General features: G+C 44.4%; 1 protein-coding gene across 1 annotated transcript in view; it reads left to right on the forward strand.

Moving 5' to 3' along the window:
• The window catches only part of LOC100696580 (melanopsin-A), a 41,001-nt gene extending 32,185 nt beyond the window's left edge, over window positions 1-8,816 (forward strand). Inside the window, exons 6-12 of the mRNA XM_019355631.2 lie at window positions 61-232; window positions 311-487; window positions 1,228-1,335; window positions 4,613-4,808; window positions 4,883-5,047; window positions 6,227-6,286; window positions 6,948-8,816. Coding sequence (XP_019211176.1) covers window positions 61-232; window positions 311-487; window positions 1,228-1,335; window positions 4,613-4,808; window positions 4,883-5,047; window positions 6,227-6,286; window positions 6,948-7,118 — 1,049 coding nt within the window. The 3' untranslated portion in view covers window positions 7,119-8,816. The remainder of the gene's footprint in view (window positions 1-60; window positions 233-310; window positions 488-1,227; window positions 1,336-4,612; window positions 4,809-4,882; window positions 5,048-6,226; window positions 6,287-6,947) is intronic.
• The last annotated feature ends 4,386 nt before the right edge of the window (window positions 8,817-13,202 follow it).

Below are 13,202 nucleotides of genomic sequence, written 5' to 3' on the forward strand. Positions count from 1 at the left end.
CAAACATCGAGATCAAAACTGAGGTCCAAAGAACAACAAATCTATGTGTTAACGTTTCAGGCGCCTACGTCCCCGAGGGCCTGATGACCTCCTGTACGTGGGACTACATGACCTTCACGCCGTCTGTGAGAGCCTACACCATGCTGCTCTTCATCTTCGTTTTCTTCCTGCCTCTCTTCATCATCATCTACTGCTACATCTTCATCTTCCGCGCCATCCGCACCACCAACCAGTCAGTTTGCCTCTCTAATGTCTTTCGTTCAGCTGTGCCTGACTTCCGTGGCTGACTAAAGCTCGGTGTGCGTTTCAGGGCGGTGGGGAAGATTAACGGCAGTGTTCACAGTCACGGCAGCACTCGTGATTCCATGAAGAGTTTCCACCGGCTGCAAAACGAGTGGAAGATGGCGAAGATCGCGCTCATCGTCATCCTTCTCTATGTCATCTCCTGGTCGCCGTACTCCACCGTCGCCCTCACCGCCTTTGCCGGGTAAAACACTCAAGCTTCCACACCTATGAAAACGTCTGTGTCACCTCTGGAGTCGAACTAGAACAAAACTCTGAGCTTTGTCTCGTTGGACTTCCTCTGATGGCCACTAGGTGCTGCTCTCTGTCTCTTAGAGAAATGTGACTCGTTTATTTCAGCTCATTTACATTTTTGTCCACTGCAGCTTTAAAGATTGAAAGATCTTTGTAAAAAAGTGTTTTCTCATCCAAGCTCATCGCCGAGGCTGGTGAGCCGCCTGGTTAGAAAGAGGAGCGGATGCTGTAAACGCATGCAGAAAACAAAAGGCTGAAGCCCTAAATGAGAAAACATTTTTAAAAAGTAATAATAATATTTTAAAAGCTCCTATTCTCTCAGGTCCTCTACTTTTGCTCGTCATTTTTAAAAATTAGGATACAAAAAGTGACTTTACTGTAACTGAAATGGTAAAAACAATTTGGAGAAGTACTTAAAACTGATCTTAAATACCGGGAGCTGGACAATCAAAGTTTAAGAGGCCTCAAAGAGAAAAGGAGCTGAAGTGAGTTGTTTCAGACTGGGGGGTGGGGGGTGGAGCCATTAAGAGATGGTTGAGGTTCAAATTTGACCCGTGAGTCATGCAGAGCTGCTTAGTCCCAGGATACAAACAGAGCGTGAAAGGAGCAGCAGGGCTCGACTGTCATGCCTAAACCGATGCTCGTTTAACCACGTGAGCCCCACATTAACCCATGTGTTCTGGTTCACAGGTACGCAGACATGTTGACGCCCTACATGAACTCTATCCCCGCCATCATCGCCAAGGCCTCGGCCATCCACAACCCCATCATCTACGCCATCACGCACCCAAAGTACAGGTAAACCCCATTGCACAGGTAAAAGACTGACTGCAGCCCCAATTCTAAATAAATGTACAGTGTGTAAGCTACATTTATTCATAATAAAACATATAAAACATATCAGATGTTTAAACTAAGAAAATGTTCCATTTTCAGAAAAATGTGACCTTTGATTTAGTGACACCTGATAGAAACATGTAGCAGCTAATCAGGTTATTTGGCAGCAGGTCCATCACATGATCAGTTGCTAAAACAGGAAGGAGAGAGTTTCTCAGAAGTAAACCTACAAGCTGTGACTCAGTTTCACTGTGAACATGTCATCATCAGCATACTCAGAGAATCTGGAGGAATCTCTGTGCGCAGAGACGAGGCTGATAACCGTGACCTTCGGGTGCTTTAAAAATCAGTGCACGGACTGTGAGCAGCTCAGCGTGCCATCCACACGTGCATCAGTCACTGTGGGACTGGCAGCTGGCACATCTGGACAGGCTCCATCAGTGCTGAAAGGTAGATACTGGTTTTAGAGCCACATCTGCTCCATCCAGAAGGTCTTCATGTTTGAGCAGGACGATGCTAACCCGCGGACTGCATCTGATTCAGCAGCACAGCTTCGTAGGAGAAGAGTCCGTGGGAGAACGGAAAACATCTGGAGCATCATGAGATCAACAACGGGACGAACCTACGTCCTGACAGTAGTTAGTGAGCATTTGTTAGGTTGTGTCATAGATGCATATGCTTTTTATTGTATTTTATTGGTTCTGTCCTGTATTATAAGCTGAATTGACCGGGTCTTTGAAAGCACCACGCCGTAAACTTCTTTAGCGCTCTCAGATCATTCAGTAAAAAGGACTAGATGTTACAGTTCCTGATAATGCATTGTTTTAGATGGAGAGACTCTTGAGGGATGGCTGTTATGAGGAAAGGCAGCCCAGAAACTTTGCCAGCGGGACACGTCGTTGTGTGCCTCAACTTTTGGTCTTTTACCCAGGCTAATCTGCCATTTTCCTTCCTTGGTTAGGTTTAGGGATTAGAGATCTGATCTAGCTTATCATTTTAAATTTGGGACACATCGTCAGTAGTGGACCTTGGATTCATCGGGTGTTTCGGCCATTATCACTAGACACCCTCATCCAAGGAGGCCCTGCCAGGGATGGTCAGGCCCTGGAGTGTGTCACTGGTTTATGTTAACTCGTTATTTCTCTTCTTCTTTCTTCTGTTTAGTTTCCTACAGTTTATTTTCTGTCTATTCACTGCAACTGAAAAATAATACTTACCTCTTTAGCATTTATGGAGCCTCACTTCTTCAAAGGGATAGAAAAGGTGATAGAGAGAAGTAAGACATAAGGGACAAGATAGGAGAGAGCAGAGAGGAGAGCCGGAAGGGGGGCGCCCGATCTGGCTTCCCAGACCTCCCCACCGGATCGGGCTGTACGCTCTACCTCCCCGCTGCCTCCCAGAAAAGGGAAGAAGAGCGGAACATTTGTTTTTTAGCTGACTGCCTTAGCTGCCCAAGTGATGTCAGCCCTTTTTAACCATAGCCAGTGACTGGCTGTGACTGTCCCTGAGACAGTTAAAATAAAGCTGGTTATTTCATATGTTTCTATGATAGATTCATGCTTAATTTAGTTCGTTTATTTATAAGATAAGATGATAAAAGTGTAACATTGATTAAAAAACATGTCTAAAATATGTGATTACAAAATATGGGTTTGTTAAATATATAAAGTGCTGTATAGAGAGAGCACAACCATGGCATTGTGGAGCTAGCATGGATACATGGCTACAGATGCGTCTACAGCCTCAACGTTAATGTTATTCTGCATGTGGTCCAAGAGGCGCAGACGGTATGGTTTCATGTATATTGTTTATATAATATTACATATGTGTTCTACATTGGTAAAAAGAGGACATTTTCAGTAATATCCATTATTTTGCATTTTTTCTGTTCTGCTTGCTCAAGACTGTTTATGGACACTGACATGAGAGACTCTGATAAGCTCAAAACATTTATGTTGTAAACTTTGTGTTTCTTCAGTTTTCACGGTGTCTGAAGACAATAAGAGTGAGAGAGAGAGAGAAATAAATGTCCGAAGACATCAATATGATGCGTGGCCATTCTTTGTTGGAGCCCTGTAGTTACACTGGTCCTCTCAGCAGTGTTAGCTAGTTCTCTTATAGCCTGCCGTTGTGCCTGTCCTCTGATCCCAATCTCTCTAAGCAGCTTTGCTGTTGTGCTGGCAACAAAGCCCCTGCACCCCACTTCCACCGGGTGCACCTTCATCTTCCAGCCTCTGTCCTCTGCCTCAGCTGCCAAGTTGGCATACCGCAGCTTCTTACGCTCAAATGCTTCCTCAGTTGCTTCCTCCCATGGTACGGTCAGCTCAATGACGTACGCAAGTTTTTGGGAGTTAGACCAAAGGACGAGGTCTGGTTGCAGTGTAGTTGGTACGATCTCAGTGGGAAAAATTAGCCTCTGATCCAAGTCTGCTTGCATCTGCCAATCCCTGGCGACCTTCAACAGGCCCAGGTCTGGGTTTGAGGGGCTTGTCCTCGGTTTGTCTCCTTCCCGGACAAATGTTGATGAAGACTGACGCTCCTCTTGGTTCATGAAAAGTTGAGCGTTGATGGATTTTCTTTTGCGCTCAACTTTCTCGGCTAGACACCTGAGAACCTGGTTGTCTCTCCATGTGTATCTGCCCTGAGTAAGACTAGTCCTACAACCAACCAAGATGTGCTTGAGTGTGGCTGAGACTGTACACAGGGGGCAGGATGGGTCCTTTCCAAACCACAGCTGCAGATTTATTGGGGAAGGTAGCACATCGCATGTCGCTCGAATGATGAAACTTAGTCTATTAGACTCCATGCCCCAGATTTCACTCCATGAGAGTTTCCTCTATTCCACACTCTCCCAATTCACCCAGCGACCCTGCTTGGCCAGCGCCACGACTCTGGCGTGTCTTACTGTTTCCTCCTGTCGACGCACCTCCTCCACCACCATTTTCCGACGTTGGGTTACAGATGCCTGTTGCCACAGAGGTGTTACCAAGACCAAATCCTCCTCTGCCCTGTTGGACGTGACCCACCATGTCACGATGCCGAAGAGCAGATTTGGCCTGTAGCACAGATTGTGAAAGAGTGAAAGCACAGAAAATCACTAACCTTCAAAATAAAACAGGAAGTAAGCTGAAAAGGAGACTAAATATTCCTCAAATGACTGGACACTGCATTAGCTGCATGAGCCACTGAAGTACTGATCAGTATAGGCTCCACACTGACCTTTGACCTCTCTTTACAGGATAGCATTGGCCAAGTACATCCCATGTCTTGGCGTGCTGCTCTGCGTCCGTCCTCGCGACCTCCGCTCGACCAGCAGCAGCTTCGTGTCGACGCGCCGCTCCACTGTGACCAGCCAGACCTCTGACATCAGCAGCCAGTTCAGGCGGCAGAGCACCTACAAGTCCCGCCTCTCCTCTGCCTCTGACAGCGAATCGGTAAGCTCGAAACAGTTTAATCAGGAAGTTTAAAAAATGGTCGATGTTCAGGAGTGTCCATTTGACCTCTGCAGGGTCTGACAGACACCGAGGCTGACCTGTCCAGTCTGGGATCCAGACCGGCCAGCCGTCAGGTCTCCTGTGACATCAGCAGAGACACCGCCGAGCTGCCCGACTTCAAACCCTCGTCCAGCTTCAAGTCCAAGTTGAAGAGCCACGACTCGGGCATCTTTGAAAAGGTAAACTCAGAGAATGGAAGATGTAAAATAGTGGATAAACTGTGAAAGTGTCACAGTGTGAGTTCAAAACGGAGAGGATCGAACCACTGACGCCATCAGGACAAAACAAGGAGAAAATCCATTCGTTTATTCAAAACCGAGCGCTGTAAATGCTGCAAACACAAAGAGCTGCAGGCTCAAAAGGACAAGTCTGAAATCCACAAATGAAAGCAGGAGAAGCTTAAGAGCACCCCCTATGGAACAGGAAGTGAACTCACACAGACAGACAATACAGTCCAGCCCGTTCTCACTCCGGAGGCGTAATATAATGATGATTTGTCACCTAGCATAAAATATTACGCTTTGGGAGTGAGAACGTGTTGTACAATCACAGCTGCAATAACCATGGCAGAAAAAATATCCTTACTAAGGACATACCAGTGTTAGTATCATTCATCTATAAAAAATTATAACCACATAATACTACATGTGTTTTACTATATTTAGCAGTTGATTTTTATTCTTTATTTTACACTTTATCTAATTAAAATTTTTATTATATTATGTTTATTATGTTTTTACTTTTTATTGCCATTGTCTTTTTTTATTTTTTTAATAGAATAGAGCTGCTGATACTGGCTGCCAGCTCAGAGCGGCACCGGAAGTTAAATACTTTTTTGAATGTATTGAGTTTTTTTAATCTACAGAGACTACATATTCAGCCTTTCATTGAGAATAATTTATTAATTATCTTTAACCTTTATTGGTTTCTGTCTGGATTTTTGCTTTTTGACCTCATTTTATTTTCATCTGTTAAAAAGCAATTTTATTTGTGTAGATTTTCTGTTCAGTGATGTCTCATGTTTTTTTAAGCTGAGCGACTTTATTTAAGCCATTTTATGTTTAACTTTTGGCCTCTGTAAGAATTTGCCAAGACTCAGGATTAATAGATCTTCTCTCATAGTAACAGCTATAATAACATATATGTAACAACAGCTGATCACTGCTCGAGTAGAGCTACAAGTTTTGAACTTTTCTCAGATAGAAAAATTTGCATATGTATGTTTTAAGATTTTAGGATTAAATAGGTGATTTGTACCATTTTCCTTGTGTCTTCATTGTCGTTCATGGTTCATGATGTTGAACTGTTGGTGTTGAGCAGCATGAGTCACAGTATGAGTCCATGTGTTTCTCTTCTAGACGTCCTATGACACTGAGCTTCCCATGGCAGGAGGAGGTGAACGCAGCAGCATTTCAAATGTGAGTTTCACAAACAACTTTTACAGTCACATCTGTTGGTAGAGGTACAATAAATGATGTGAAGGTTTTGTAAGCGATTATCTGAATTTAGGTGAATTAGGACGAACAATTTGATTCTGATCCAAAGATTTGTACAGATCTGAAAATGTGACAGCAGTGTTGTGATAAAAATATTTGTAAAATAACATAAAATGTTTATGTCAATAAATCAGTGAATGATCTGAATATTGATGAGTTAACAAACCATCTGTGCAAATCTGTACAAGAGCGCCACGCACGTCCTGCACAGGATTCATCGTTTGCTGGTTTCAGTTTGTTTCTATGAAACAATAAAATCATCCACAGAGACAAACAGTTTGTGTATCAGGCTGTAAACATGTTTGTTTCTGTTGTAACATGGGAGTCTATGGGGACGGACTCACTGTTGCCTCTGCTGCACACCAGAGGAACTGCAGGTTTTGTTTTTGGCGCTTCTGCTTCGGCTTCATTTTTAGCCATGAAAGTTGTTGGTTCAGAGGATTGACTCTCATGAATCAGGGATCCAGTGACCTCTGTTGTAAACAGCAGTTAAACAGCTGTTAATTTATTACCTAGAAGATGTTTTTGTCTCTCATTCCTCAGTCACATTTGTTTTAAATAACCGTCTTTGTCTCTTTGACAGAATGGTGATTTTACAGATGGTTCAAGAGGTGCACTCGGCCGAATCCCGAGTATTGTCATCACCTCCGAGTCCAGCCCTTTCCTTTCCACGGGTCGAAGTGGTTCCCGCACAGCTCGATTGAAGGCGACCAACAGCAGCAGCGGTGGAGGCGCAGGGGCGGGTTCGGCGTAGAGCTCCACCCTCCTCTCCTGCTTAAACTCCTGCAGCCATGTGACCACCTAAGGTCCAGGCAGATATTTGGGACTGTGCAGTTCAGAAAAAGCCATCAGAGCTCATCAGATTGTAAATCTGCAGGTCGTTTGTAGGTTTTACCCCATTTGTACCGATACAGATGGAGACAAAATCCAAACCCAACCTGGAGCTGTTTCACCAACGAACAAAACAGTTTACTTAAAGAGCAGCTTATCACCGTGTATACACAGCTCCTCAGCTTACCTAAAACAGGGTGTTTCCTCTCACTCTGTTTGGTTGTTTTGAGTGAAAGCAGCTGCTGTGAGTTAAAATGTTATAGAATTCATATTTTGCATTGAGTATCTCTTTAAAAGGTTCTTAGAGCCCCTGAGAGCTGAGAGCAGATCTGATCTTTGATTACACTGCAGCCACACAGACTCTGAGGGTGGAAATGTTCAACGAACACAGTTAAGTCTGATTTTCTGTTTCTCAGTCAGACTGATGAAAATGCCTCTTCAGCTGAGTTCTCCTGTGACAGGTGAGGGTCTCTGTTCTGGTGACTGAGAGGACTTTGAGCTGATGGAGGAGATTTCTTCATTCTGTGATTCCTCAGTAAACCGTGTGCTTTCCTGCCCTTGGTCTTCTTATGTTTCTGCTTTGCATGTGGCGCCTGTGGTTTCCAGCTCAGACCTCAATGTGACGTCACCGGGTCAAATCATAAAGGTTAAATCATAAAGATGGTTATGTGCATCCCATCTAACCAAAACTAACTATAAATTCAAGAAATCACTGACTCAGTGCCAATAAGAACATCTCAGGGCATCGATCTTATACCCACAGTGATTACCGATCACTGTGGATGTGGCTCTGCACCAAGCAGTTTTTCTGCTCATTTCCAACTTTAAAGCTTCATTTGATCATTTTTGTCATCATTAAGAGAAAAAACAACAGCTTTGTATGGGCCTTTAACACCGCCCCTCATCTTCCACCATAAACCCAGTTTCCTGATTGGTCAGCTTCCAGACACCTAATAAAGGACAGCAAAAAAAACAGCCATCCAAACCTTCTTTAAGAATAGAAAACATAAAATTGCTTTTATCGCCCACAAAGTTTTTGGCCTGTATAGCTGTGACTTCTTGAACCACAGCAGTGGGAGAGCTGAAACGATGCTAATTGATTTGTTGTGCAACCAAACACTGATATGTTCTAAACTGAGGGGTGTAACTACGAAGAAAGATTATTGGGTTAGTGAACTGTGTGGAGCTTAAAGTCATAATTTTCCATGTCACCAACATGGCTCTTATTTTACCGGCTAAATCACCATGGCAACTGATGCTGAACACATCACCTGGCCAGGAGCAGGTTATGTTTGAATTTTCTGTTTAAAATTGTCTGGAAGCGCCACGTTGTCAGTGATTCTTTTATTTCTGGCATGTTTTCAGTGTGACATAGATTCTATATCTAGTTACAAAGAGCACTGAATGAAGCTCAGCTGTGAAGTTACAGCAACTCAAACTGAATGTGTTCATTTGGTGGTACAAAAAGTAATGTTGCTGTGATGTTACACTTAGAAGTAAACACTCTGCGTGCGCTCAGACACAAAATCATTCATCCATCGATCCATGGAAAAGTCTTTTTCCATGGCCTGTCCGAACTCCTCCCACACCCGAGTTTTTGCTTCAGCCACTGCCCGAGCCGCATTCCGCTTGGCCTGTCGGTACCTGTCAGCTGCCTCCGGAGTCCCACAGGCTAACCAAGCCCGATAGGACTCCTTCTTCAGCCTGGTGGCTCCCTTCACCTCTGGTGTCCACCATTTGGTTCGGGGATTACCACCACGGCAGGCACCAACCACCTTGCGGCCGCAGCTCAACAACAACAACAACAAACTTTATTTATATAGCACATTTAAAAACCAGTGGTGTACCGAAGTGCTTAACATGCAAGAGGATAAGATGGGGTAAGATGGAGCTCAATGCAGCAGCTTCGGCAATGGAGATGCTGAACATGGTTGATTCGGACTCAATGTCCCCAGTCTCCCTCGGAATGCTGTTGAAGCTCTGCCGGAGGTCTGCGTTGAAGATCTCGCGGACCGGGGCCTCTGCTAGACGTTCCCAGCACACCCTCACTACACGTTTAGGTGCACTGGGTCTGTCCAATGTCCTCCCCCGCCACCTGATCCAACTCACCACCAGGTGGTGATTAGTTGACAGCTCAGCCCCTCTCTTTACCCGCGTGTCCAGAACACATGGTTGCAGGTCTGGTGATACGATTACAAAATCGACCATCGACCTGTGGCCTAGAGCGTCCTGGTGCCACGTGCACTTATGGCCACTCTTATGTTCGAACAAGGTGCTCGTTATGGCCAAACTGTGATTTGCACAGAAGTCCAGTAACAAAACACCGCTTGGGTTCAGATCAGGGAAGCCGTTCCTCCCAATCACGCCCCTCCAGGTCTCGCTGTCATTACCCACATGAGCATTGAAGTCTCCCAGCAGGACAACAGAGTCTCCAGGTGGAGCACCTTCCAGCACCTCACCCAGGGACTCTAAAAAGGCTGGGTACTCTGAACTGCCACTCGGCGCATAAGCGCAGATGACAGTCAGGACCCGTTCCCCAACCCTAAGGCGCAGGGAGCAAACCCTCTCATCCACCGAGAAAAACCCCAACGTACCGGCAGCAAGCCGAGGGGATATTAGAATACCCACCCCAGCCCGCCGCCTCTCACCAGGGGCAACTCCAGACTGAGACAGAGTCCAGCCCCTCTCCAGGAGACTGGTTCCAGAGCCCAAGCCATGCGTAGAGGTGAGCCCGACTATATCTAGCCGGTACCTCTCAACCTCACGCACTAACTCAGGCTCCTTCCCCACCAGAGAGGTGACATTCCATGTACCAATTGCCAGTCTTGGTAGCCGGGGATCAGTCCGCCAGGGCCTCCGCTCCTGTCCCCCACCCTGCACACAATGCACCTGACCCCTATGGCACCTCCTGTGCAGGGCTGGACTGGGACAAAAAATCGGCCCGGGCATTTTGACTAGAGACCGGCCCACCAGGTATTATAGGAAAAACCATAAATCCTTTGATTGAAAACAAACGCTGTTGTCACAGTGATGTACACTTTCTTGTTGGTATATATGTATCAGTCTAATAAACTTAAACCTACACCATCCTCCCTATTCTGGTATTCTAAACAGTACCCAAAAGTAGACTGCTTGGTCGAGTTAACCTCCTAAACTATCTACAACACATGGTGAAAACCTGAAATTAAGACAGAGAAGACTAGAGGTGAGACATGATCATTGCTGATTACTGATGACAGGTTTAGATATATTTTCATAAACCATTCATTTGGCACATCAATAAACAGCATGGCAGGGCAAAATATTTTTTCTAACATGGCAACCTTTAAAAAGTGAAAGGAGACAGAAAGAAAGGTGAGAAAGGATAAAACTTAATTGACTTTTTGTTGGCATTTTACACACAGTACTGGTACAGTATCTAGAAAATGTGGGAAAATACTGGCATCATATAAAGTACTTAGCTACTTCTGAAGAAATTATGATGGGACCCCAAAAAAATTACTATGTACAATAATGGATTTCTATACATTTTACATCAGATGAAAACGTTTGTTGTAAGATTCAGATAATTATTTATTAAAAGCGAGATATTTTAAACGAGAATAAGAAAGAAAAGTATTTCTTTGTGCCCCCCTTTCCCTGTTTATGCCCTACCTGGCCCCCTGGCATAACTTTGCTAGACACAGTTACCAGCTGTCAGCTACTTAGAAAAGGATCCTGGTGTTATTTCTCAGAAACAGTTCATAACTTCCCTTCAACTCATTCATGTCACCTAAAAGGTAAACCTGTTTCTCCATCACCTGTTCAGCTCTGATGATTCAGTAAGGACATCTCCTGGTTTCATCTGCATGTTTCCCTCTCACCAGATAACCAAACCGATATCATGACCAGCAGCTTTACAGCTGTGGCTCCAGCAAACATCAGCTGATACTAGAAATTAATATTAAATAAATTCTAACAACAGCTGATCATTGATCAGTTTCATGATTGAAGTAGCAACAGGAGAGGGAGGGGAGAGAATGGGAGAAGAAGAGGCAGCTGTGCAGCTTCAGCTTTGTGTCTTTTTCATTGTAGCTGAAGTCCGGGACAAACTGTTCCTTTTCACCTCAGTACGAAACGCGAAATATTTTCTCTGAATACGAGACGATTCTGTTTTTTACAGGACGGTTGGCAACTCTAATAACTAACCTTAGAAATAAAATAAGATAAAACAAGTTCAACATCAGTAACATCACAGCACCCGCCCAGCAGTATATAAACTCCGTCATGCTAGCTAGCACGCAGTACGAGTTATTGTAACTGACTGTAAAAAGTCAGCACAACGAAAATAAACTCCACCTAAACTTGGTTTATATCTGACCCAGATAGACTGCAGGTCATAACTTCTTACCTGAAGTTCAGTTCACCGCCTCGGGTCTCTGCTCCTCCTGCCTTTCCGTCATCCACCTGCCAGCGTGTTGCATCTGCTGGCCTCCACCACTTGCTAATGTTACTGAATCTGTGGAAGCTCCGCAATAGCCACCACCAAACAACTGAGTTATTTTTACACATCTCCCAGCATCTGGCCAATCCACCACCTTTCAGTGTTTATACCGTTACGGAAAAAAACGAAAAAACCCCGAAAAAAACCCATTGGCCCATAAAAATGAAAAATCACCCGGTATGCCCGATGGCCTGTCCAGCTATGCTCCTGCGGGTGGTGGGCCTGCGGGAGGATGGGTCCATGTCCCCTTTTCGGGCTGTGCCCGGCCGGGCCCCATGGACTAAGGCCCGGCCACCAGACGCTCGCCCTCAGGCACCCTCCCCGAGCCTGGCTCCAGGGCGGGGCCCCGGTAACCCTATCCCGGGCAGGGTAAACTGTTCCCTCGATGTTTTTCTCATAAGGGTCTTCTGAATCGCTCTTTGTCAAAATCATTCAGTGCAATTCAAATCTCTGTGACACAAATCACCAGATTAATCAGTTTCTCCAACATTCATCTCTCACATTATTTAGCTGTTATATTTTTATGTTCTTTGTAAACATTTAATTTCTTTTTAATAATATTTTAATTACTATTTTATCATCATCATCACCTGATAACATCTCTAAATGGAGCGGGTTGCGCTCACGGGGATCATTTTGTGAAGAAAAAAAAGAGTCACATGATGCACGAATCATCTTTCTTCAGTTGATAACCTGTTGTCTCTGACTGGGGCTTTAGGTTTTGCTGATCCAGCTAAGACAACGAAAGCCTGGATATGTAGCCTTCCTTCGTAGTACACCCTTCAGGATTAGTTCACGTTCAACAACCATATCTAAACCAGGAATAACAAACCAAAAACTCTCGATCAGCCGTGAATTGATGTGATTTAGCTTTAAGTTCTAGTTTTAGTTAAACTCTTCCTTTAAAAAGCTGAATATCAGAATTTCCAGGAAGCCCGATGCCCGACTTGGGGAATAACATGCTGGGAAGTCCTTTGCAGTCTTTGTGTTGTGGCCTGTACATAGAGTTTATTTCCAGTGAGATTCTTTTGGTGTAACCTCCGCGAGTCCTGAGAGGCCTGCAAAAGCACTTTTGTTCAGAAGATATTTTAAGTGTTTTGTGTTTTAAAGTGTTGTTCAGATCATTTCGTTCTGTTTCTGCTGCTTCCTTTCCTTTATTTAACTAAAGGCGTCTTTGCTGAAGCGCAGTGTCGTGGAATGTGACTGTGATATTTTTATAGTGTTTAAAAGAGAAAATCATGTCGATAATAGCGCTCTTGGTCATCTGACATGTCTGTTTGAGCTCCTCAGCTGTTCCCTAAACTGTATCTGAATGTTTCTTTAAACAAAGGCTCATGGTACTTTTTCTGTTGGGACAAAAGCTTGAAGCAAACCATCAAACTCACTGGTTAAAACGGGTTTAACAAAACAAGATCGGACTGATAAAGCTGAAGCAGTGTGTTTTAGCAAGCATGGCAGTTTAATGCTGCTAACACACATGAGCTGTTAGCTTGTGTTGTGCTGCTAATCTTCTCTACATGCTAA

Source organism: Oreochromis niloticus, linkage group LG13, assembly GCF_001858045.2.
Source record: "Oreochromis niloticus isolate F11D_XX linkage group LG13, O_niloticus_UMD_NMBU, whole genome shotgun sequence".
In the NCBI taxonomy this organism is placed as follows: domain Eukaryota; kingdom Metazoa; phylum Chordata; class Actinopteri; order Cichliformes; family Cichlidae; genus Oreochromis; species Oreochromis niloticus.